Source organism: Condylostylus longicornis, unplaced genomic scaffold (assembly GCF_029603195.1).
Source record: "Condylostylus longicornis isolate FDR11 unplaced genomic scaffold, ASM2960319v2 ptg000048l, whole genome shotgun sequence".
Taxonomy (NCBI): Eukaryota; Metazoa; Arthropoda; class Insecta; order Diptera; family Dolichopodidae; genus Condylostylus; species Condylostylus longicornis.
This window is the reverse complement of record NW_026578017.1, coordinates 7,256,195-7,281,473: the sequence shown is the minus strand read 5'-3', so window position 1 is coordinate 7,281,473 and position 25,279 is coordinate 7,256,195. Positions and strand designations below refer to the sequence as shown.

General features: G+C 25.4%; 1 protein-coding gene across 1 annotated transcript; it reads left to right on the top strand.

The window, feature by feature from the left end:
* Positions 1 to 24,271, top strand: LOC129610992 (integrin alpha-PS3-like; the record flags this gene model as incomplete). The annotated part of the gene is made up of 8 exons (XM_055523887.1): positions 1 to 167; positions 20,444 to 20,811; positions 20,876 to 22,162; positions 22,224 to 22,353; positions 22,417 to 22,849; positions 22,992 to 23,695; positions 23,784 to 23,925; positions 24,008 to 24,271. Coding segments are annotated over 8 exons (3,318 nt in total), but the record flags the coding sequence as incomplete, so codon positions are not given.
* Between the last annotated feature and the right edge of the window lie 1,008 nt (positions 24,272 to 25,279).

The following is a 25,279-nucleotide window of genomic DNA, read 5'->3' as shown; positions in this document are numbered from 1 at the left end:
ATATATATATATCTATTATTAATAAGTGCATTAATTGAATTAATTGATGGTTTTAATTTTTCACCAAAACCAAATTTAATATTCAATAAACCACAATCAAATATTTTTAGTCAACCGACTGTAAGAAGTTCTTATTTTGGATACTCAATTAATTTAAGGGAATCAAGGTAAGTTTTTCTGTTTTCAAGAAATTTATAAAATTTATTAAGTAAGTGTTATTTTAATTATCATAATTGATTTAGTAATTAATTTTTTTCATTAAATTTAATATTAATGTTAACTTGTTTAATGTGTATGTGTTAGAAAATCATATTTAGTTTTGTCATGTTTTCTTAGTTCCGGGATAAGAAAAGTATAATTGTAAGGTATTCGAAACCTGCCGGGCATTATTAATCTTTTGTTGACAATACAGTAGTATTTTGAATTGTCAAGAAAAAGTTTAAAATCTAATTTCAACATCTCCCCTTTTATGAGTGATAAAAAATCCTTTTTTAAAATCTCCCTTAAAATTACCAAACAACTTACCAAATAATAGCGTTACTAAATACCAAAAACTAGCGTTATGCTAATATAAATATTAACCAACGCATACTTACTGAAAATCGTTAGCCCCATAATTTTACAAAAAGCATTCAGAATTCCTTTTCCCTGTTGTAAGCAAACTCGTTTCATATAAGATTCGGGATGCGTAAAATTGTAATTTTTTTATTTTTAAAATCAACTTAAAAAAATCTTCCTGGTGTACATAAATTTGATTTTCAATTTTTTTTAACTTTGGTAAGACCGAACGATCCTTTCTTCTGAGAATACGGAATACAAAGTGTTCAATAAAAATGTAGATGATAACTTTAAGTGACTGCATCGAAATTAAAATATCTTAATGAAATACTTATAGAAATTTATTGGATTGAGTAAATTGTTGCGCTACTTTTAATGACACATGAGACATTTAACTACTTATAATAAATGCACAATATAAGAATGAAGACCTCATAATTGAATATATCTTAGTTAATCGTATTGTAATGACTAATCTTAATTTAATGTGTTACTCTTAAAAAATATTATGAAGGAATATTTTTTAGCAATTGCGGTGATAGCACCTTCTTAAATTTGTTCTTACATAAGTATGTGCCATTAAATTACAGTAATAACAACTTTCTTATAAATTAACTAAAAATATTAGTGTTCTTGTATTGCGAATTGCAAAACTAAAAGCTGAAAGTAATACTCGTACTTTTTTTCTAATTTGTTGAATAAGCATATCGCATTCACTAATGATCTTTTTCACAAAAAAACTTGCAAGCTATACTTATATCGTTCTGTCGACCAAACTGTTTGTGAATCATTATAGAATAATTACAAAGTCAGTATAACTAGACTTAATTCTGAATCATTGCTATTAAAAAAATTTATTCAAATGAACTATATAATTATATATTTATAGTTATTAAATATAGAAATGATTAAAATCTCAATTTATTATTAAAATTACTAGAATTTATGGTGTTATATATATATATCTACATATATTAGTATATACTTAAACATTTTACATTATTTAACCACTAAACCAATTGAATTATTTAAATTTATAAATAAAATTTTCATATTAATTTCTCAGATTTATAAGTTAACAATTATTTATATTTACTAGGTCAATTGTGGTCGCTATCATCATTAAATTCAGCTTTTTAGTATAAAACTTCAATTGTTTTTAAGAAAGTTATTAGTATGACTATTTTTTCTATATATAATTTTTGACTAAAATGACAAGCATGTAATTTTTTTTTAAATGTCGCTAACCCCATCAACTTTATTTTGATTTTTAAAGAAAAATTATGATTGTAATTAAATAGGATTGCAAAAATTTTTGTATACACTCAATAATTGTTACTTAATTATTGAGAGGTGTATTTGGATTTGTATTAAATTTTATAATTTCAAAATCAGAGGCTATTTTGCTATTTCTCAAGTAACTTTTCCCGAATGATTCTTTAATTGGCAATATATTACATAATAAACAAAACAAATAGAAATGTAAAACCACTAGAAATTCTAAAAATTAATGACATACTTAATTTCATCAAAGACTTTGCTTTTTTGTTTAATTTGAAATTCAAATTAGAAACTAATCACAATAATTAATGTTACAAGATTTATTTTTTAGTTAACATCTTAGTCTAATGAACTAAAAAGTCTATACAAATCTTAACATATGATTCTAAATCTATTAATATATGTAGATATAGTAGCTATGTATATATGTATATATATTAATTCTTATTTCTTTACGATTAAAATTTAAATTCAAAATAATTGATGATGTTAATTAAAAATTTGAGTGCTATTTCGAATATATTAGTTTAGAATACTCTTCTGAAGGTTACCCGCGAAAATTAAAAGAATTTCTACATACTTACCTATTTGAGAACTAATTTTAATGTTAGAATTTTATAGTGTTATTGTTTCGTACAGTTCGTTCATGGTTTAATCTTAATGGCCAAATTAATTTATAATTTGCTGTATTATTTTAATATTTTGCGCTAAATTTTATTGGATTTCTCGTTTCTGTTCTTCTATTTCCTTAATGTTCTCATTTTTCATAATTCGTTTTTTTTACACACATATTTATGGTATCTAACTTAATTTTCTACGTGCTACTTGAATTCAGTTATATTGATGTGCTGGTTCATATTAATTTTAATACGAGTATACTCGTAATAGCAGAATAATGAAAAGCTGAAAAGTATGCAAAAAAATCCTTTTATATTATCCCTGAAATTTCCTTTATAATCTTTCCAAAAAAACCTTAATTTCCTTGAAATTCACTTGTTTACTAAGAACTACTAAACTAAGAATACTAAATAAGAAATTTGTGATATTTGCATATAAACTAACATCAACACATAGGGAAAGTATAAAAACACCAGCATAACATAATAAATTTGAAACTTCTATTCTATATACTAGATGTAGGGCATTCTTTTTGTTTTACTTCCAAATTGAATTCCAACAATCATAAAAAGACCTCGTTTACTATACACATACATACACATTTTATATCATTGTATAAGTATCATGTTTGTTTAAATATGTTTTTTTCTTTAATTCAATTCAGTCAATTGTATATAAATTTACTTACGTTAATTTTTTGAATGGTTAAATTTACAAAAAATAACAATATAAATGCTTATTACAAAAAAAAATTGTTAAGTAAGTAAAAAAAATTTTCGCGCTTGATCTGATTTTCATTTTATTGATGGCATAAGTTGACATAAGACTGTATGATGACATAAATTATTGTCTCGAATTTCAATTGAAGAATTTTTCGGTTTTCTTTTTTTTTCGTTTTTGTTCTTTTTATACCCGTACGAACGTATGTTCGAAGGGTATACTAAATTTGCCTTACCGTTTGTAACGCTAAGAAATAACGGTGTTAGATATAGACTCAAGTGTATGTTTTTGATCAGCGTCAAATTCTGAGTTGATTTAGCTTTGTCTGTCCGTCCGTCCGTCCGTCCGTCCGTCCGTCCGTCCGTCCGTCCGTCCGTCCGTCCGTCCGAACGATAACTCAAAAACTAATTGAGCTAAGCTCACCAAATTTGCACAAATGATTTATTGTAGTAAGTGCCGGAACCCTATTTAAATTTTACATGATCGGGTTACCGGTTCGGGTAGCTGCCATACAACTTCAAAATTTATTTGGCTATATCTCAGAAACTATAAAAGTTATGGTATTGAAATTTCACACAAACGAGTATATTAGTAGGGCCAGTATGCCCCATAAAAGTCGTTGAAATTACTTGGCTCCTTCTGGTACCTGCCATACAACTTCAAAAGTTATTTGGCTATATCTCAGAAACTATAAAAGCTGTGATATTGAGATTTCACACATGTGAATATATTAGTAGGGCCAATATGCCACATAAAAGTCGTTGAAATTACTTGGCTCCTTCTGGTACCTGCCATACAACTTCAAAAGTTATTTGACTATATTTCAGAAACTATTAAAGCTATAGTATTGAAATTTCACACAAACGAATATATTAGTAGGGCCAATGTGTCTCATAAAAGTCGTTGAAATTACTTGGCTCCTTCTTGTACCTGCCATACAACTTCAAAAGTTATTTGACTATATCTCAGAAACTATAAAAGCTGTGATATTGAAATTTCACACAAGTGAGTATATTAGTAGGGCCGATGTGCTTGATAAAATTCGCTAAAATTTCTTGGCTCTTTCTGGTAGCTGCCATACAACATCATTAGTAGTTTGGCACAACCAGTATTTTGAATAACACATAGTACTGAAATTTTGCATAAATTAATATGGTAATACGGCAACTTAAAGTCATAGTCTGCCCCATAGTTAGTTATGGCACATTAGTTATTCGCACATAGGATAACAAATTCGTACGGGTATCACAGAGTTGACAAGGTCAACTCTATTTTTTTTCTCGTTTTAATTTAATTTGATTTACTTAGTTGTTTAAAAAAAATGAGGGAAAAGGTCTGATTGTTTAATTTTTTAATTTTCTTATTTATTTAATTTTACAATGGAATTGAATTTGAACTAAAATTTTTTGCTTTTCATAACATTTTCGATTAAATTTTGTAATTTTTGTTTAAAAAGTAAATATTTATAGCTTTCCATGCAAATTGCAATCCCAAACACTATGATTTTTATATTTAATGTTAATTACTATAGCAATTATACTCTTGGAACCCAAAATTTGAGCAAAAGTAAGTACACCAATTTTGAGCATAAAAAGAGATGAGTGTTAATCCTTTATACTTAGTTAACAGCTGCAATACAATTAAAATACCGCACCCTAAAAAAACGAGCTTGATTCTGATTAAGCTGGATAATTGTGAGTCTTTGTTAGACAGAGCTCTCGAACTGCTATTAGATTAAATTTAAAATTACTAAAAATTAAACTTTTTGTCTTTTTATAAGTATTCCTTGTCAAACGAAACTTGCTTGAGCAAGTTTTGTAAAATACCTTTCCTATAATTTTTTTCCGACATAAGAAATCGTGTTCCAGTTTTTGAAAACCAATTTGTGCAATTTTGATTAAATTATCCCGGTACGTTTTTGAGATATGGCTGGAATTGACTAATGGACGGAAAGATATGTTAAATTTGATGCTGATCGAAAAACATATTATATTTATGCCTATATTTCGGAGTGATAAATTGATAATATTATTGTTCGCAGAGGTACCTATAATTAAATGTACGTATATGGGATATATTGTGTGATCAAAAACCATAAAATCCTTATACAGTTTCAAGATTATACGATTATATGTAGGTCTGATTCATTCAGGCATATTTCATTCAGTATAGTGCCGGTTATTTATTAATTTACAGGTAAACTAAAATAGAAATGAAACCTTCCAATGTATGTTACATTACAGCATCAATAAACGGAAATCCCTCTGAGTAATTTTTATCTATAGACAGTATGTGAAGAAAATATTGGTTATTCAGCACAATTGTGAAAACATGTTAAAAATAAATGTAGACTTGAGCATATATGTACGAACTCATTTGTACTTTTCATATTCACACCCATTCCAAATAAAATTGGATGATATCAAAATTTTTTCTATCCGTTCAGAAGTAAGTAACAATAGTAATAAAGGATTTCAACGAATTTCTTTACAGTGAATTTTTTTATTAATAACCAAAATATTGGTACATTTACTTACCGGAGGACATTATTAAAAATTTGAAATAAAATTTTAAAAATCTAATAATAAAAATTTATATTGAAATTAATTTTTTGCCAATCATTCTTGAAGTTCTTTGCTTTTTTCCAACATTAAACTCATATGTTTACGCTTTTGTTAATAAAAATTGGGTGTAAATTTTATTTTAAATAACTGCAGATTATTTATTTGAATACTTTTCAAAGAAATTTAAATATTTATAAACATGTACAATTGTTTAGACAATTAAAGATTTTTTTGTTTTATTTACACGATAAATGAAACGTCATCGTTAATCTACTTATTACTTTTATGAATAATAAAAGTTTTCGAACTTGTGGCGATTATGTTTATGCCAATATACTCGGTATTGCACATACATTTTATATATATTTAATAATTATATATGTACATATACATTTACCTGTTCAATGGTCTATATAAATACATTAGTTAAAGCGCATATTTATATATATATATTTTTATATACACATACATATGTACATTCATTTATAATATAATTTATAATTAGACAAACAAGAAAAAAGCTATAACAACAAAATATTTGGGGCGATTATATAAACTGTTGGGATATGGCCTTTAAGAATATTTGAAATGATATTAACTTTAGTTAGAAATGCAAACAAAAATTTATTACTTTTGAATGAATAAACAAATACAAAAAATTCAAATGTAATTCACTTAAATCAACAACTAAAAAATTCACTTTAAAAAAATGTTTGTATTGCTAAATAATTATTTGAGAACAAAATTTCTTATTTTTACAAAGAAATTTAATATGAAATAGATTTAAGAAGAGAAATAGTTGTACGGTTGTGGAACGGAAATTTTTTTTGTTGCCAATCTAAAAAAAAGGCGGATATAGAAACTTGTTTAAGTATACAATATATAATGAAAATTGCCGGAAAAAGCTGGAAACTACATGATGTGTTCATTTTTTGTTTGTTTTCTGAAAAAAAGTTTAGAAATTCATGAATAAGAACTTATTTCCCGTTTGGGAAGAGTTTCCATATTTGAGTTCCAACTTTAAAAACTTAAATATCGAAAAAAACAAAATAAAAAGTGGGTATTATATTGGAAGTGATACGATAATAGGGGAAATATGATTTTTTCTGACGTAACTTTCCTTCTTTCCAGAGGGATTTTAATTAAACCTTTTAATAAGGTTTATTCTTATAGTGTAAAATTTATGTAAATTAGGATTTTATATATTTTTGAGAGTACATAGTATTAAGACCTTAAATATAACAGATTAGCCTATATGTGTCTATGTAGTTTAATATAAAGTCGGCGTTTTTTTATGTAGAATCGATGGGTAGTTAACCATCACCTATCAAGAATGACATGAACTTTATAAGTGCTATTATTTTTAAAACACTAAAATTCTTGAAATATAGTTCGAAAAATTCAAGTCGTGAGTCGATTTACCGCATATAAAATGTGTTAAAACAAAACGGTATTAAAATTACTTTTTCTTTATTTAAATTTATACGTGTTCATTTAAAAATTAAATAATAATTTAACATGAAAGCGATAATAAACTAAAAACAACAAAGAAACAAGAAATATTATTATACAACAAAAATAAAATTACTCATAAAAAGAAAATTATGCAAATTAATTAACAGTTTTAAAGTTGGTATTTTCCATTTTTCTTTGTTTTAAAAAGCTTAGCACAATTTTGTTTTAAATACTCACATATTCTTAAAATCCGAAACATTATTCAAAATATTTTTGACATCGGCATCAATTAACTGAATTCGAAATATAATTTATCTTAAAATTGAGGAAAATAAAAAGAAACAGGAATTTTTTTCCAATCTCAAATCTGGAGTAATGTTGCGAAGGTAAGGCTAGTAGCTCATAACTCCGTAAAATAACGTAGAATGTATTATTAATATGCGTATTGAACTGACAAGGAGTTTTAGAAATAACAAAAATGTCAAGAAGAAATTGTGCAGTTGATTCTGAGTTCTAAGTTCAGCTTAAACATTAATTTTTAAATAGAATTTCAATACCTGCATTTACAACTATTTACTGCATTGTTACAGTTAATCGTGAAAAAATGAAGAACGACGTAGACCAAATAGTTTTGTCAAATGAGAAAATATGATGATTGATGATTGATGATTGCTTTGTAAACTGGGTTTTAAAGTCAATTGAATAAAAAAACAATCGATACAATTAGAGAGAATGATTAGGATGTTTTTTTCTTTCTGAGACTAAAACTACTTTAATTATAATTAACTATATTATGAATAAAATTTAATTAATTTAAATAATGTAGAGAAAATAATTAAAGTGCCCTTTGAAAACATTAACATATGATTAATTTTTAATTATAGAATAATAAAACAATAACATGAGAGATAATTATTTTTTCTTTTCTTTTCCTTCGCATTATTGTTTATATGAGAATATTTTTAGTACTTAAAGCACGATATGAATTGAATAATTAAAATAATATGAGATAGAATGAAAATCTCTCTTATCAGTGTCTCATTACGCGTAACCATTGTGATTTTTAATTAAAAGTGTACCACATTATTATGCATAACACTTGCACGATCACAGTTGCGTTTGATATTTTTCATTTTTGAATAACTAACGGCAATGTAGGACTTTTATTTATAGAAAGTATGACTGAGCTCAGTGATAAAATATTTTATGATCGAAGTTAGCTGAAAAGACTTCTAAAATAATAAATCGCTTTGTATGAATTGACAAGATTAAACTTTTTCTTTGATAATATCGGTTCTTTTTTTTATTTTTATTTTTAAATCATGACATATTATCACGTTTATTTTGTACTAAAATTGAATTAATGAATATAAAATAAATATAAAAATATTTTATAATGAGTAATAAAAATTTTCTTCTTTTTATCGAAAACAATATTTCGCAAAACTGAATCTAAATTCAATTTTTCAATTTTCTGATTGACCTCTGCTTTAAGATCACGTTCTGAATATTGGAGTCTGAGTAATCTTAGTACGTTATGTGTGCGTATATGATTTTGAATGGGAAACAAAACAATAATTTATAATGACATTTTAAATTATTAAATGAGTAATCAATTCACAATAAAATGAGGAATCGTTATTGAAATTCATAAAAACAAGGTAAATTCATAAAATTTATGTACATAAATATTAAATCCAACTTTCCTTAAATAAGTATTTTACATAGTATTGGAGAAATTAATGTTTAAATTATATAAAGCAGTAGCTATATAATTGAAGGACACTAAATTGAAGGCATATCATTGTGTTGAGTGACATTTAAAATTATTATTTTTAATAAAATTAATAGTAAATAATACGAAGGAATGTTCGGATGATGTTATAAATTTACCATTTCGTTTGTTACGCTAAGAAATAGGCCCCTGAGATATAGATGTAAAAGCTTACATGTTTTTGTTCAGCATTTTTAAGACGATTTTAAGAATTCTAAGTTGATTTTGTTGTTCGTACGTCTGGTCTGTTAGTGATAAATTAAAAAACGCATTGAGTTTATCATATTTAACCAAATTTTTTGTACTTTACTTAAAATGGTTATTGCAAGAACCCTCTTATTTAATTTGAGTTCGATCGAAACAACGACTTGAGCAGCTGCAACACAAATTAAAAGATAATTAGGTCATATTTTGGAATGTCAATTATAATTTCTTTTGTAGAATTAAGAGAAAATAAATTTTAATTTAAAAAATTATACACTAAATATACAAGTATATACAAATTTAGATTGCAGTAAGCAAATAATTTTCAGTAATTTTGTTTTTTAAGCTAAGCTCAGATATTTTTGATATGCATACTCGTATATTATTGTATTTATTTTGCTTATAATTTTGTACACCAATAATCTAAAAAAAAATTACCTTTAAGCCAAAAATTTAATTACTTATGTATTTACTGATATTACCTTCCGGGTTTCTTGTGTAGATCAATTAGTAGTAAGAATATAAAATTATGAAAGTATAAAATTATCTTTAAAATATTCATTTCGCATTATTGAAAATTTGAAAAATTTTTACCGCATATTTCAAATATATAGGAGCAAACTCCCAATATAGGGTACGTATTAACTACGTATTAGCCTGATTATTATAAGATATAATCACCTGTATATTATACATTAACACAATGATTAATATTAAAATATATTGAACTGCTAAGTATCAACTGCGATCTTTAACCTTTGTCAACAAAGGAAAATAAATAATGGATTTATTCCAATAGTACTAACAATCTTTATAATTATTGAACTTCGGTATTTTCTCATAACCAGAATGAGCTAAAAAGGTTAAAGGTAAAAAAAAAATTTAAAATTTAATGGTAACGATATACTCCCACGTTAAGAGTATTTTACATAAATTTGAAACTACTAATATTGACTACCGAAATAATTCAATTAGGTATGATAAAGCGATAATTTTGTACTTTAAATATTTGCGTAAATAATTCTGATTAACAAGTAACGTAAACATATAAACAAATTATTATTTACGGCTATTAATAATAGCCGTAAACCTTATTTTTATTATACGCACTCGGTCAAAGTCATAATAACAATATGGTAGCTCTTATTCACGCTATTCATTCTTTTAACATACAAGTTCTTGTTGTAGTTGAGGATCAAAAAAATATATTACTTACTTATATTTCCGAAATTTAATTAGACCATAAGTAAAACATTTGGATAATATTTATTGGAATATTATGTAGTTGGAAAGTTCGACAGATTACGTACTTATAGTTCTTAAAAAAAATTTTTTGTTAATTATACCGGAATTTCTCGTCATAAAATTATATGTACTTACATTTAAGGTAAGACAAAAATAATATATTACAAGAGCACGTAACTGTTGTAATGTAATAATGTGTGTGTAAATGTTTCATACGATAATTACGATAAACAATGTAAATGTACTTATATTTATTTTAAAACAAAACTAGTTTTTGTGATTTTATCGTTAAGCAGTTTAATTATTTTAAATGGAGAATTATTATTACGCTCAAAGGTACAATTAACAATTTTATTGCAATTTAATTTTGTACTTAATGAGAACAACAGTTATAAATAAATTTTTTTTCTAAATATTAAGTAAATAACTCTAAATAAGTAAGCAACTGATCAGGTATTAGACAAGAATTTTAGCTTAGATCTACAATTTACAAAAAAATGATAAAAAATAGGGATGTTATGTGATGGCACCAAATTTCGGATGTCAAGTTTTCGGTGGGAACGTAAATCCCCATATTAGAGAAGCGTAAATAAACTATTTGCGTTTTTCATGAACTATTAGAGTGATGTCGGTCTGTCGGTCGGTATGTGTACGTGTGTTGTTGGCTGAACTGATTTTGATAAAATTTTATACGTGAATTTATTTTGAGTATGTCACGCGTTGATAAACTTTTGGGATAAATCAGACCTTTGGAAATGGACTTTTTGCGGCCGAATTTACACTTTTGCATGTATATAAAATGAAATAATCAACAAATTTCCTTGAAATTTAATATTCAAGTTCGGGGTGTTAAAACAACGAACCTGTAATTTTTTGAGAAAGATCAGGGTCCGGAAATTGAACTGGGGACCGATTTAATAATATTGTGTTGAAAATCGATCGGAAGTTTAATAAATATCTGAAATTAGTTCATAATAATCTTGCAACATTACAATATTTATCCGTACTTGTGATGCACTGTTTTAAAATAACTACAAAATTTTCATATGACGCATCCCTTACAGGAATAGGATCTCTCATAATCGTCTTTGTAACTCACATGCATATTTCTTATTCTTCATTAAAGCCCATCTTAAGTTATAAAATCAAATAGTACAAATACATTACTTACAAATTACTTGAAAATTTGTTTGTAATTCCTATTACTTTTGTAATGGAGTTTGGAGTAATGTAGCTTTCAAGTGCAAAATAATTTTGAAATGAAGTGCTACTTTGCATTTAATTCTTCATGAATTTTGAATTTAGAATGAAAATTATTAAAATACTTATAAACTTGAGTTAATAAAATAATTATTTCAATTGATATCATACGATCATACATTATGAACAGATCCAATTTGATGATTCATATTAAAAAATTTAAAATTCACATGAATATTTTTATAAAATTTAATTATAACGTGTTAATTAAAATATTACTTAATTAGGAAATAAAATGACTAAAAATCTCTGTATGTATATACGTATATATTTATATAGTTAAAAAGTATATCAATTTACCATTCCGTTTATAACGTTGAAAAATAATGAACTGACAAACAGACTGAAAACATGTAACATTCTTGCTTAACTTCGAATTCTGAATGCATTTAGCTTTGTCTATCTGTTGATTCTACCCAAAAACTTATTTTGAGTTAAGTTCGTCAAATTTTCAGAAATCGTTTACAAAAGTAAGTATTTACATACTTGCTAGGATTCTACTTAATATTAATGCTATGGTTAATATGATTCTATTATATAGGAACATACTACTTCAATATTTCATATCTCTGATGCTAGTAAAGCTACATAGCAATGAAATTTCGTGTGAGTAGTTAAATAAAATAGCAGTTTACTTTTTTCAAGAAAAATAATTAATATTATCCGAGTGGCCATTCAAAATTATATTCATCTTCTCGTTTCAATTAGTATTTCAAAATTTATTTCTTATACGTCTCTATTGTTTTGTTTAATTAATGAGAAGAAGCTTTACTCAGCGTATTTACCATGTTTTTATTTAATAAGTACACTAAATATTTATGTCTGCCTATAAATGATTTCTTAAAAAGGAATGTGGATAGCATTGAATATAGAAATTTATGCATATTGAATAAAGTAATAATGACTATTTTTTGTATCATTCCAAAAGGATGACACTACTTTTAGCACATGTTCGGCTAAGTACGTTCGTGTAAAAGAAATAAAAGTAAACTTAATTATTTGTATTTACCTTACCTGCACAATTTTTTTTAAATTTTTACTGCTTTACATTATAGGTATGCATATTATTAATAAAAGTTATTAGTTTTAAATAATAGAGTTTACATATTATATTGGTATATATGCTTCTGCTAAGTGTGCGAATGTATAAATTTCCAATACTTAATTATGAAAATTTTTCTATGTAATTTGTAAGGTTTAAAACGATGTTTGCGCTTAATGTATGTAAATAATAAATGAGTCAGAATATTGAACAACAAGTAAAATTTATATTAGGTGTGTATGTATATAATTATATAATATGTAAATATGTAAATATAAAAAATATTAAGACAGTATTATATTTCCAATATGCCATGCCGGCCGCTTTTTTATTTTCGCATACTTATATAAAAATGTGAGTCAGTCAAATGACTTAACTTGTGCTATACATATTTAAAGTGACTAAGAATTCTTCATTTTGCTATTTCTTTTTTTGGGACAGAATTCTTTAAAAAAAAATTCAACATTTTTTAACCTAATATAAAAATAGTTTTAGGTGTTCTAAAAATTTTTACCTTGAACAATTTTGGATCGGCTAAAAAACAAAAAAAAATTTTTTTTTGAAAATTTTCATTTCATTTGAATATTTTTTTGATTTCACTTACAATTTCCGCTTTTTTTAAAAATGAATAGAGATAAGGGCACAATTCTTTAAAAATTCTTGGCGTCATTCGAAAAAGAAATTCGAGTACATAATTGATCTAAAAAAATTTCAATTTTAATTCATTTTCAAGAAAAAAATTAGAAATTTGGAAAAGGAATGTTATCTTTTTGGAAGGCAGCTTTAGTAGATGTTTCTGGTTTCATTCTGCCATATCATTCTGCAACATTAAATGTTGAATATTTCTATGTTAATTAGTTATGCATATTTTAAAAATTATTAAAAAAAATCATCATTAAGAACACGTTTCTTAAAATAAAATTAAAATTGCATTCAATTTAAGTATAATTTTTTTCGGCATTTATGATTTTGTGGAATTTAAAATCAATTCAAATCGACGATAACAAACTAAATCTAACTCAAAACCTAGTAATTGATTTACTGCAGTAGACAATTCTTTAGAAGGCAATTCTTAGTGGGCTAACTATCATATTAATTTTAGATCATTTGGTCGAATTTTAATATATTTGTTTCTTAGCCTTTCTTTCATAAAACTGGTACTTAATTTATATTTGTTTCTAGCTAATCACAATAAAATGAGGTACAGAAAAATCAATTTTAAATTATAGTTTTCTAAATTTAAAATATTGTACATGTATTCGTATAATTTAATAGTGTTAAGAATTCACGAATTTGTAGCACTTTTCCGGATTTTTCAATATTTATAAGTATGTAAGTTGACCTTTCGTTTTCATATTACATATAAGTATTGTAAGCTAGTACCTATTCAGTTTAAAATTTTCAATACTATTATTCTGAAGTAATGAAGCATATTAACTGCTTTACCATTAGTTACCTATATATGCTCCATTATTTTTGTTTGTATGATTTGATTTATAATCTTGATTGAATATACCATAAAATTTAATTGATTCTTTTGCGGGATTAAAAAAAATTATTAACTCAGCCCAACAAATTATTTTCTATTGTACAAAATGATTTCAAATAAAAGGCAGTAAATTTAAATTTGTTTTTCGTGTGGTTTTTTACGTAGTAAACAATTACATAAGAGTAAACGCAATTATTCATTATTTTCGCTTAATAATTCAAAATTTGGCTTTTAGAAGAGCCAAATTTAAAATAGTACATAAAGGCTTTTAGAAGAACATTGAGTTTAAGACATAATCGTAACGTTTCATACATAGCACGAACTATTTATAGGGATACAATCATGTTATATTTTAACAAAGGGAAATTTGAAATTAATGTATAAAGGTGTGTAGATTACTCGTATGTTTCAAAAATGTTATTCAAATCCTATACATAATATGTAATTGAAGTTAAGTTTCAATTGTCATTGTCATTAGAACGAATAAGATAATAATAAATTTTAAAATAAATGTGTACTTAATTCTGATTATAAGCTATTAAATTTTCTAATAAATAATTTAATTTAATTCAACAATTTAAGTACTCGCGCTGTAACAATATTATGATAGTTAATTGTTATTACACCGTTAATTATTAACAATGAATCATTTAAAAAAAAAACTTGATTGAAGAAAATTATTTTTACTTATGCTATTTTGGGAAGATCCCCGCTGAAAACTTTAATTTTGAAAAATAAAAATCATTACATGACATGTTAAATGTTAGGGTTTTTGAATTAAAATAAAATAAAATTATTTTCAGTGTCACATAAAGTAGGAAATCGGTTTTTACCCGGGAAACGTCTAGGTTATATTTTTTTGTTTAGGAAAAAACCAATACATAATTGTTTTACATGAACAATGGCAGTTTTTGAATCCGAAATGGTCACTTAAAGTGAAAAAAATATAGTACTATCTGAATTTTAAATGAAAAGTTGGGCTCAAGGAGTTCTGTGAATGCTATACTGTTCAAAAATTCATAGGAAATAATTAAAAAAAAAGAACTCAAAAATTTACTAGATTTTATTAGGTATAACTTTAGATTAATTTGTTTATTAGAATAGTGTTCTGAAATTATTTTAACCCTATTTTTAGATTATAATTGAAATTTCAACGAAAATGCCTTTTTTCCTTCTATCGTCTAAGCTACAAAAGTTATTTTTAAGTGTTAAGGCACCAATGTTTTCATTTCATGACAAAATAGGAGGATATCACAGGTTTCAGCAATATTACTTACCACCTTCAAAAAATTTTTTTATCTAAAAGTTCCACAGAAAGGTTTTAACAGAATTCCAGCTGTAGATTTTTTAATTAATCTTCCTGACTATGTAACACTTTTTATGGCTATATGTAGAAGAACATTCAGATTATATGATTAAACTATTTTGTGACCATTTAAAATTTGTTTCTCAAGAAATTACTCTATTATAACCATAGCCATATCATTCATCGCCAACCATTTTTATAAATATAAACTTCTCACGAAATATTAAAATATTAACACCTTCATTAAAATCTTAATTTGTGGTCAAAATTAATATTTTATTTTCAAAATGTAATGTTAAAAAAAACCTTTAATTGCTACTAAGTTTAGGTATTTTTGTATAAAAACCACTAATTGTCATAGCATAAATTTCAACTATTAGAAAACATTAAAATATCAATTTTTCTTATCGCGTGGTACCTGATGACTTGTAATTTAAAATTTTGTTCTATAGCCGCCGGAAATAGTACAATTTAATTTTTAATTAAAAAAACATTTAAAATAATTTATTTTTAAATTATTATTGTTTCTCTTGGGTTTTTTTTTTTATTTTAGTAATTTAAAAGAAAAAGTTAATTTGATTTAAGCGTTTTTAAATTTAATTGTTAATTGTTTAACTAAGTTAAAAAATTTGTAATAATAATAAAAAAAAATTATGTACAAAAATTGTTTCTTTCGCTCTAATACTCTAACTTATCATTAATGATGATGGTCGGTGGCTCTTTATATTTACAAGAAGCAACTGCTAATTAATATTTCCGTTTTAAGTTCCACTAATTTTATGTTGTAAATTACTTGCTTAACTGTATACTCGTAGAAAGTAGTAAACAAGTACACAGTCGGACTTGCATGTATGCGCTGTGTTGCGTATTTTTGTAATTTTATTATGTTATTAATTAGATGGTAGATTTATTTATCTAAATGTAATATCTTTAGTACATATCGTTAAGAAGCAGAAAGCACTAAGTCAGAAAACTGTGTTTTGAATAAATTCAATTCGAAAAATTCGTAAAACCGTAAAGATTAGGGCAATTGGATCGGTATCTATAATTTCTAAACTGTATTCTATGATTTTTTTGTCACAAGAAAGATTATGTTTTTCTGACTTAATTCTTGAGGATAATTCAAACTCACAAAAAATGCGTTTAGTGTTTTCTGCTTTTTAATCGACAACATATTGCAAGCCATTTTTGAATAAATTCATAGCTATTTAATTTTTTTTTTAAAATTCTGAAGCTGCGGTAACAAAAGAGTAAATATGAATGTATGGGCATACAATATTAATCGACGAACAAAACACTTTTGTGTTTATTCTTCAATTTGTTTGAGGTGAACAAAAATATTAAAGCGCTCAAAATTTAACTGCTATGTATGTAGGTATGACATCTTTTTTAAAATTTGAATAGCTCACAAACTTTAATAAAATATTAGCAAATAAAAATAAGTAAATAATATCGAAAAGTATGTATGTTTTTATTATGTAGGTTTGCGCATGTACATATGTGCGCAATTATCATATTGTTGTCGTGCTTTTCCTTTTAATTTTTAAGTCATCGCAAAAAAAACTTGTACGTACTAATTATATTTTATCAACCCAATTTCTACAAGACAATAATTAAGTCTTGAAAATTTCAATTCTACCTTTATGTAGGTATTGTAATCGCACCAAAATTTCCCAAGCCCAATTTTGGTCTAATTGTAATGTAAGATACCATCAATTGCAGTACTTTTAATACAGGTTGATTATAATTTCTTGGATTTATATATTTGAGTTCTCTTTTACAACGAAACTACGTTAGTTAACAAGCTTTCGAATAAAATCACCTTCCGGAGTGAACTTCTCTACATTAAGAAAAATTTTTCGGCAACGTGAATGTGATCATCAGATATTTTTGATATAGAATTAAATTCTCCAATGGAATGTATGTACAAGAGAAAGTAAATTAAATTATGTATGAATATTAAGTAAAGAATAAAAATTATTAAACAAGTTCTATTTGCTTTATTTATTAAGTAGATTTAATAACAAATAAGATGAATAAAAATAAAAATAACAAACATAATAAATTTAAGTATTATGTCATAGGACCAGAAAATTTCAATGTGTACATATGTATTTGAAGTAGAAATTTTAAATATTTGATTTAAAATTTATTATTTCATTTAATTAAACTATCACGAACTACAAAGTGTCAAAAATTTGTAGTGCGAATAAATTAGTATTAGTTGAATAGTATATAACTACAAACATAATATGCATATATATACATACTTACTTTTGGTCTTCTAGGCATACAAACAATAACAATAAATTAGCATCTTCTTGTTGAAGTATGAAGAGCAATGTCTAGTAAAATGAAATATATGTTTAATGGAAACACCAAAACAGTGAAACCTCTTAATAACTGCATGACAAACATTATTTACTAATGTTATAATACTTTATCGCAATACAATAACCTCCATTACAATAAACAGAAACTAAATATCATAAATATAATAATAAATATCTGAAACAATGAACATAATTATTATTATTTATATTACTCGGATTATTATTTCTGAAATAGATCCTTTTAAATATTTCCTCGAAGGGAAGATATAATATAAAATATTATTGTGATAATACACGTATGGATGTGTATGACGTACTTGTATGAGTATAATATTATTATGTCTCATACACACGTATCTGTATGAGAGTTTATTTCATACTTTATTCAAAATATACAATATGAAAACATACCATATGTTAAAAATAATCTCTTACGCCCTATACGAGTATAACCTTCCTATTATCTCTAATAGGTTCTGAATTTTATGCTACTTATTTAGTTCAACTTCTTTAAATTTTCACAAATATGATGTGTTTGTATATATTTAATACTTATACACATATTTACTTATAATATATTTATGTAAATAGCACAATGTTAACTATCAGTCAAAACATACAAGTATGTATGTATATGTGTAAACGTTATTTTTAATTAGGAATTTCACTTGTGCAAACATTTAATAAATTAAATATTTTGTACCTATTTTTTTTTTACTTAAAAACAATTGTTCAACGCCTTCACAACCATAAATATGTACACACATATACCTATGTATGTAGAAATGAATGTTAAGTCATAAGTACAAAAAAAAAAGAAATTTCGTTTTAATTAAAAAAAAAATAAATTTTTTAGTTGTTTTTTTTGGAAATTTTTTGTTCAACACACAGGTGATTCATAAATAATTTATTTTGATATTCAATAAAAAAATTAATCACATTATCTTCTAAGATTTATGAATTATTCAAAGTAGACTCATTGTCTAATTTTTTTTATTTAGATGTCATTTTGATTTCCATAAGTATAAAAGATGACTTATCTTTTTTTTTTGGCTTCAATTCACAAATCATAATAACTACTTATATAAAAAATTTGAACAATTTATATACATACATACATAACGACCTATAATAATTGTGCTACAAATTTGTATAAGAATAATTTTATGTTATTCAATAATTAAATACTTAATATTAAGGCTACTTATGCTTAATAGCTCATAAGCATAAATACATTAAAAAAATTTTTTTCATAATATTGTATACTTACTGTAACTCAAATTACATGTGTACATACTTATAACTTTGTTCCGCCATACACTTAATTATTTTGCAGTGCCCTCAAGAGAAATTTACATGCGTTAAATCATAATAAACACACCGCATAAACACACCGCATACAAAACTAGTTTTTGCCCATTTAAAGCAGAGCATATTTTACATACATACATACATAATGTACATACATATAATACGTATTTCAAAATACTTAATCATTTTAATTTTATTTGAAAATTACAAAATCGCTTAAGATAATTAAATCTCAATAAATGTCATGTTTTCTTAATTAAATAAAAAAAAAAACAAATCATTTGTTAACAAAATTCCAACACTTCATTAAATTTAATAAACTTTTCATCTCATCGTTATTATTATTTACTAGTTTTCGTTATTTATTACATTATATCCGTATATATGTATATACATATAAGTAAAAATAGTAAACATACATAAGTAATATAAATACTAAGAAAAAGCGAAAAGCTTTGTACGAAATCAACATCTTGTATAGTTCCCATAATTAATAAATCAATTTTAACATTATTTGATGTTATATTAACAGTTAGCGCTAATTTATGTAAATTAATAAAACCATAAATTTAAACCACAATATTTTAATTTGGAGTTGTTTATACCCAGCTCACTCTCGATTTTAATTATGCTCCGATTAAAGCATTGGCATATTTTGAACTTGAGAATATGTTATCAACGCATGCAGTACCTACAAGTCTATTGCATGGTAATATACGTATAACAGTTTATAATGTTATAATAACAAAACTTTTTTTTGCGTACTCTTAAATCTATTTAAAGTGTTTTCATTTTAAATTTTAAGTAAAAGCACATTGGTATTTTTATGAATCATTGTTATTTTAGCAAAACAGTTGTATTGACTACAAAATTATTCTCACTCAATTTCACGAAATATTAAAAAGCTTTTTTAAATAAAAAATTTGATAAACTGTTATATTCGGACTAGGTAAATATTTTTGCTTTGAGTTTTATAGTACAATATATTATTTTGTTATTTGTTATATGAAAATTTCTTCCAAGAAATTGAGTGAAAATCATCTGAGTGATTTTATAAATTTTGAATTTACTAAAACACTAGAACACAATACTGTTAGGCTTCCTTAATTTTTCAGAGTTTATGAAATTTACTTAAGTTATTTTAGTTTATTCAGGTTTGTTCGTAGTAGGCAATACTTTAAATTTAATTTATCTGAAAATTGCTTCGAACGTCATATGTACATTTAAAGATAAAACCTTTGATTAATATTTTAATTTTACTTACAATTTGTTTTTCTTTGCAGTTTATTTATTGGTGCTCCGCGAGCCCAATCTCATCTAGAATCTCAACGTAACGTAAATGAAACCGGTTCAATATACAAATGTTCATTAGTAAATGGACTATGTAATCCATATATTTTTGATAAATATGGAAATCAGTTTTTTGAAAATAATGATTATACATGGAATAACGAAAAGAAGGATAATCAATGGTTAGGTGGCTCAATGGATGGCGGCTCTAAAGATTCAGATCTTTTAGTTGTTTGTGCTCCACGTTTCAGAGCTGATGCTATACACGAATATTTAATGCATGGTATATGTTATTGGACTCCGAATACATTTGATGAACAGCCCACTGTGATAAATAAAATTTCACCACTTCGATTGAAAAGTATGTACACAATTTCAAATATTTTTTTTACACTAGTAATAAAATATTTTCTTTTTTATTTAAGGTGGTCAAGTTTTAGATTTTAATAACTATAGATCATTTTATTACATTTTTGGCGAATCTGGCCTTAGCGTTCATTGGACGGGGGTTAACGATGAAATTATTATTGGTGCACCTGGCATTCACACTTGGAAAGGTTCTGTGATTCGGCATCGTTTAAAGGAAGAAGACGATTTTGGTAGTCCACAAAAACGTGATATATTTGGACTGGAAAATCGTCATAGACGGCGTTTAACTTACGATAGTGAAGTCCCAAATCCGCAAACATGGGGTCAACCTAATGATTCATATTTTGGATATTCTGTAACATCTGCAGTTTTTGAGGGAAATTCCTCAACAAGACTTCTTTATGTAGCCGGGGCACCTCAAGCCAGAAGTCAAGCAGGAGAGGTTTACATTTTTGATATTATTGAAATAAAAATGGGACGTTCATATACGATAGACAAGAAACAAACTTTTCATGGTAATCAATTTGGAGAATATTTCGGTGCACACGTTTTAGCTGAAGACATTACCGGTGATGGTTGGACAGATTTAATTGTTTCTGCTCCTCTGTACGCTATAGGAATGAATTATGAAATGGGTGCAGTTTATATTTATATTAATCAAGGAAATTTTAATTTTGAAACGCAGTTCATAGTTTCACCCAGCGAAGAGCCAGGCAGATTTGGTGCTGCAGTCACAAAGCTTGGTGATATTAATCATGATGGCTATAACGATTTAGCGATAAGTGCACCTTTTTATGGAAATGGAAAAGTTTATATTTATTTGGGAAGTTCAACGGGTCTACATATTAAACCAAGTCAAATTCTTAACTCTCCGATTCTTCCAAATTTTAAAAGTCGTCATATGTTTGGATTAGGTCTTTCGAGAGGTGTAGATATCGACAGAAATGAGTTCAACGATTTTGCTATTGGGGCACCAAATGCTGAACGAGTTTATTTATATAAAACATATCCAGTAGTTAAGGTTATTGCTACAATAAGTTCTCCAAGCCGCGAAATTCAAAGAGATCAAAATAAATTACAGATTGCTGTCTGCTTTAGAGTTGAAACTACTTCCACTCGCAGTCAAATACAAGATTTAAAATTAAAAATAAAGGTTGACAAGAATGTAAAGAGAGTTAATTTTGTTGATGGTAGTACGGAAATGGATTTGAAAGTTACTGCATCTCCTGAAAATATTTGTCAGTTATATGATGCTACTGTAAAATTTAATTTAGGCGATATTTTCAAACCAATTGAATTGGAGTTAGAATACGAGTTGGTTAATGGTGTTCCCGATAGTGAAGGTTGTTTATTAAAAACTTTGGTATTTTAACAAATTATTTACATGTGTGTTTTATTTTACAGAATTTTGCGAAAAATGTGCAGCACTAGATCCAATGATTCCAACAGTAAATCTTCAAAAAATTACATTCAGTACTGGATGCAAAAATGAAGTTTGTCTCGCTGATTTAAAACTTACCAGCACAGGATTAAAGTAAATTTACATTTTATTTAAAAGATTTAAAAAATTTAATTGAATATTTTATATTTGTTGTAGTAAAACTTTTGTACTTGGGAGCTCTAAAACGATTTCAATCAAATATGATATAATCAATTATGGTGAAACAGCATATTTGCCTCAGTTAAATGTTACATCTACAATTGGAATGCCATTTGCAAAAATCCCGTCTTCTTGTAAAATTATAGAACAAGTACTATTATGCGATCTATTTCAAGGCCAACCTATGCTTAATGGAGATAAAGATTCAATCACAATAGTTTTTGATTCAAGTAATATTGATGGGAAATCAATGAAAATTATTGCTGAAGTTTTCAGTACAGGCAATGAATCCAATTCTGCTGATAATTTAATTTCTGAAGTTGTAGAATTAACAGAATTTAGCAATTTGGAAATAACAGGGGAATCATCAAAGAACTTTGTTAGTTTAGAAGAAACAACTGGTTTATATCAATTTTCGAATACATACGAGGTACTTTTACTTGTATTTAATATTATAGCAATTTATCCTAATTATAAAGATAAAATATTATAAAACACCTTCATTTTAATCCAATTGAAATTAAATAGTGCTATTTTATTTTTAATGTTCTAATAAAAAATTAATTTTTCAGATTAAAAATCATGGTCCAAGTAATATTAGGGAAGTTGATATCGTCATTTCTATTCCAATATCATACGTAATATCAGAATCTTCAAATCGAATCTCAATTATAAATCCAAATAATTTTACATTATCTGCCAAATATATTTCAAATAATTTACAAATAACCTATTATCAGAAAGATTCAATCCTTATACGTAATCCAATTGAAATTAATGACAATAGTGTTACTGCATCTACGATATTCACTCAACAAAATCAACAACAATATGAACAACATTTTAGCACTGTTGAATATTTAGATACCCGAACTGAAAAATATGAAAAAAAATTTACACAAACTCATCGTAACGAAAATTCAAATGAGTTATCACATACGATATTAGGAAGAAGAAGACGCGCTTATGAGATGAAAGCAACTGATGCAGATTATGCAGAAATATCACATAAAAAATATTCATTTAATGATCAATTACTTGGAACATTACCACAAAATCGTTCAGTTGTATTTAATTGCACTGACAATGATGCTACATTATGTATTAAAGCTATTATGAGAGTAAATAATTTAAGGGCAAGTTCTGATGAAAGTGTTAAAATCTCTTTAAAATATGTTGTCGATTTAGATGAAATCAATAAAATTTTAATTGAAGATAAAGAATTTTTTGTAATTTCAATGCTATTTAATATAACTAAAATCGGTGATGAAAATAGGTAATTTGCAATTTTTTAACTAAGTAAATTTTATGCAATTAATTTATTGTAGTTAAAAATATCTAAAAAAATTCATTGTATATTTTAGTGAGACTCTATCTATTCAAAATAGTATACCATATAATATAGTGTCAAAGCATCAATTATTCACAATACCATTTTGGGTGTACATTTTGTCAGTTTTAGCTGGAATTTTATTACTGGCATTGATGACTTATGGATTCTATAAGGTTTGTTAACTAAGATACGATTTAAATTGAAATTCAAATTCTAACAATAATATAATTAATTTTATTTATGATCCTTATACAGTTGGGATTCTTTAAACGATCCAAAAAGGAAGAAATGGCAACACTAACGAGAAATAGTCAAAATCAAGAAGATGATGATGATGATTAGAATTAATTTAAAAAATATTAGAATAATTAATTTAAAGAATAAAAAATCCTAATTAGTTAATTTTGTATTCCATCACAAAAAAGAAAAATATAACTATTTTAATTACCTTTTTTTTCGTTAAAAAAAAGGATTCCATTTTTTATTAATATTATAAAACTAATAAAACTACTTGCACATGTATTTGTTTTATATACATATATACCAACAGAAATTAAAATCATTATTAGTAATAAATTAAAGGCTGTGTCAATATTTGACGAAAATATTAATATGTATGTAATTTTTAAGAAATTAATTTCTTATTTGTAAACTATTTTTACTTTTACCAAAGTATTAGATTTAAAATTAATATATGTATTTGTATATTTATTAATTAAATTATTATTTATAAAAATATTTGTTCAAATCGAATTTAAATATAATATTGTAATAAAATAGTGTTTGTTTTTTTATAAATTTGATTAATTTTTTTTATTTAAAGTCCGTAAATTAGTGCCGAGACTATTACAATGTCGAATTTGAGTAGAAAAGTTTGTCTTTTATTTTATAACAAACTACTTCCTTCATACATAACTTTAGAGTCACTACTAGTATTTTACATTTATGCGAAAATTAGCAAGAGCTATTATCACTTAAAGAAAAACTATGCCAAGTTGTCCTAAAAAATTAAAAGTTTTGTTGTTGTGTGGAGCAATAACTTTCTAAGCGTAATTATTTTTAAAAAACTCCTCTAGTTTTCGAATTTTCTTGGAAATTCATAGTATGACTAAAATTGTGGATGTAATGCACAACTTTTAAGAGTTTTAATTAAATATTTGAGAAAGAATGAAAGACAAAAAGATTGACGAAATCGAGTATGTTTCCTAAAATATTGAAAATTTGAATTTATATTTATTTATATTATATTTATTTAATCTATATTTATTTATTTGTATTATATATATTTATTATAATTTAAATTTATTGAATATTGAGTTTGATTTATGAATACATTGGCTATTGTATCACTTACTTTTAAAAAACTCTAATTTTGATTAGAACATAAGCTTAAAAAGTCATAAATTTTCAAAAATAAGTATTTTTTTTAGGACATCTAATGAGATTGATGTGATTGAGATGAAAAATTTTAATCCAATATCAAACAATTTGAATGCACAATTTCAATTAGAAACTTTAAAAGCGTAC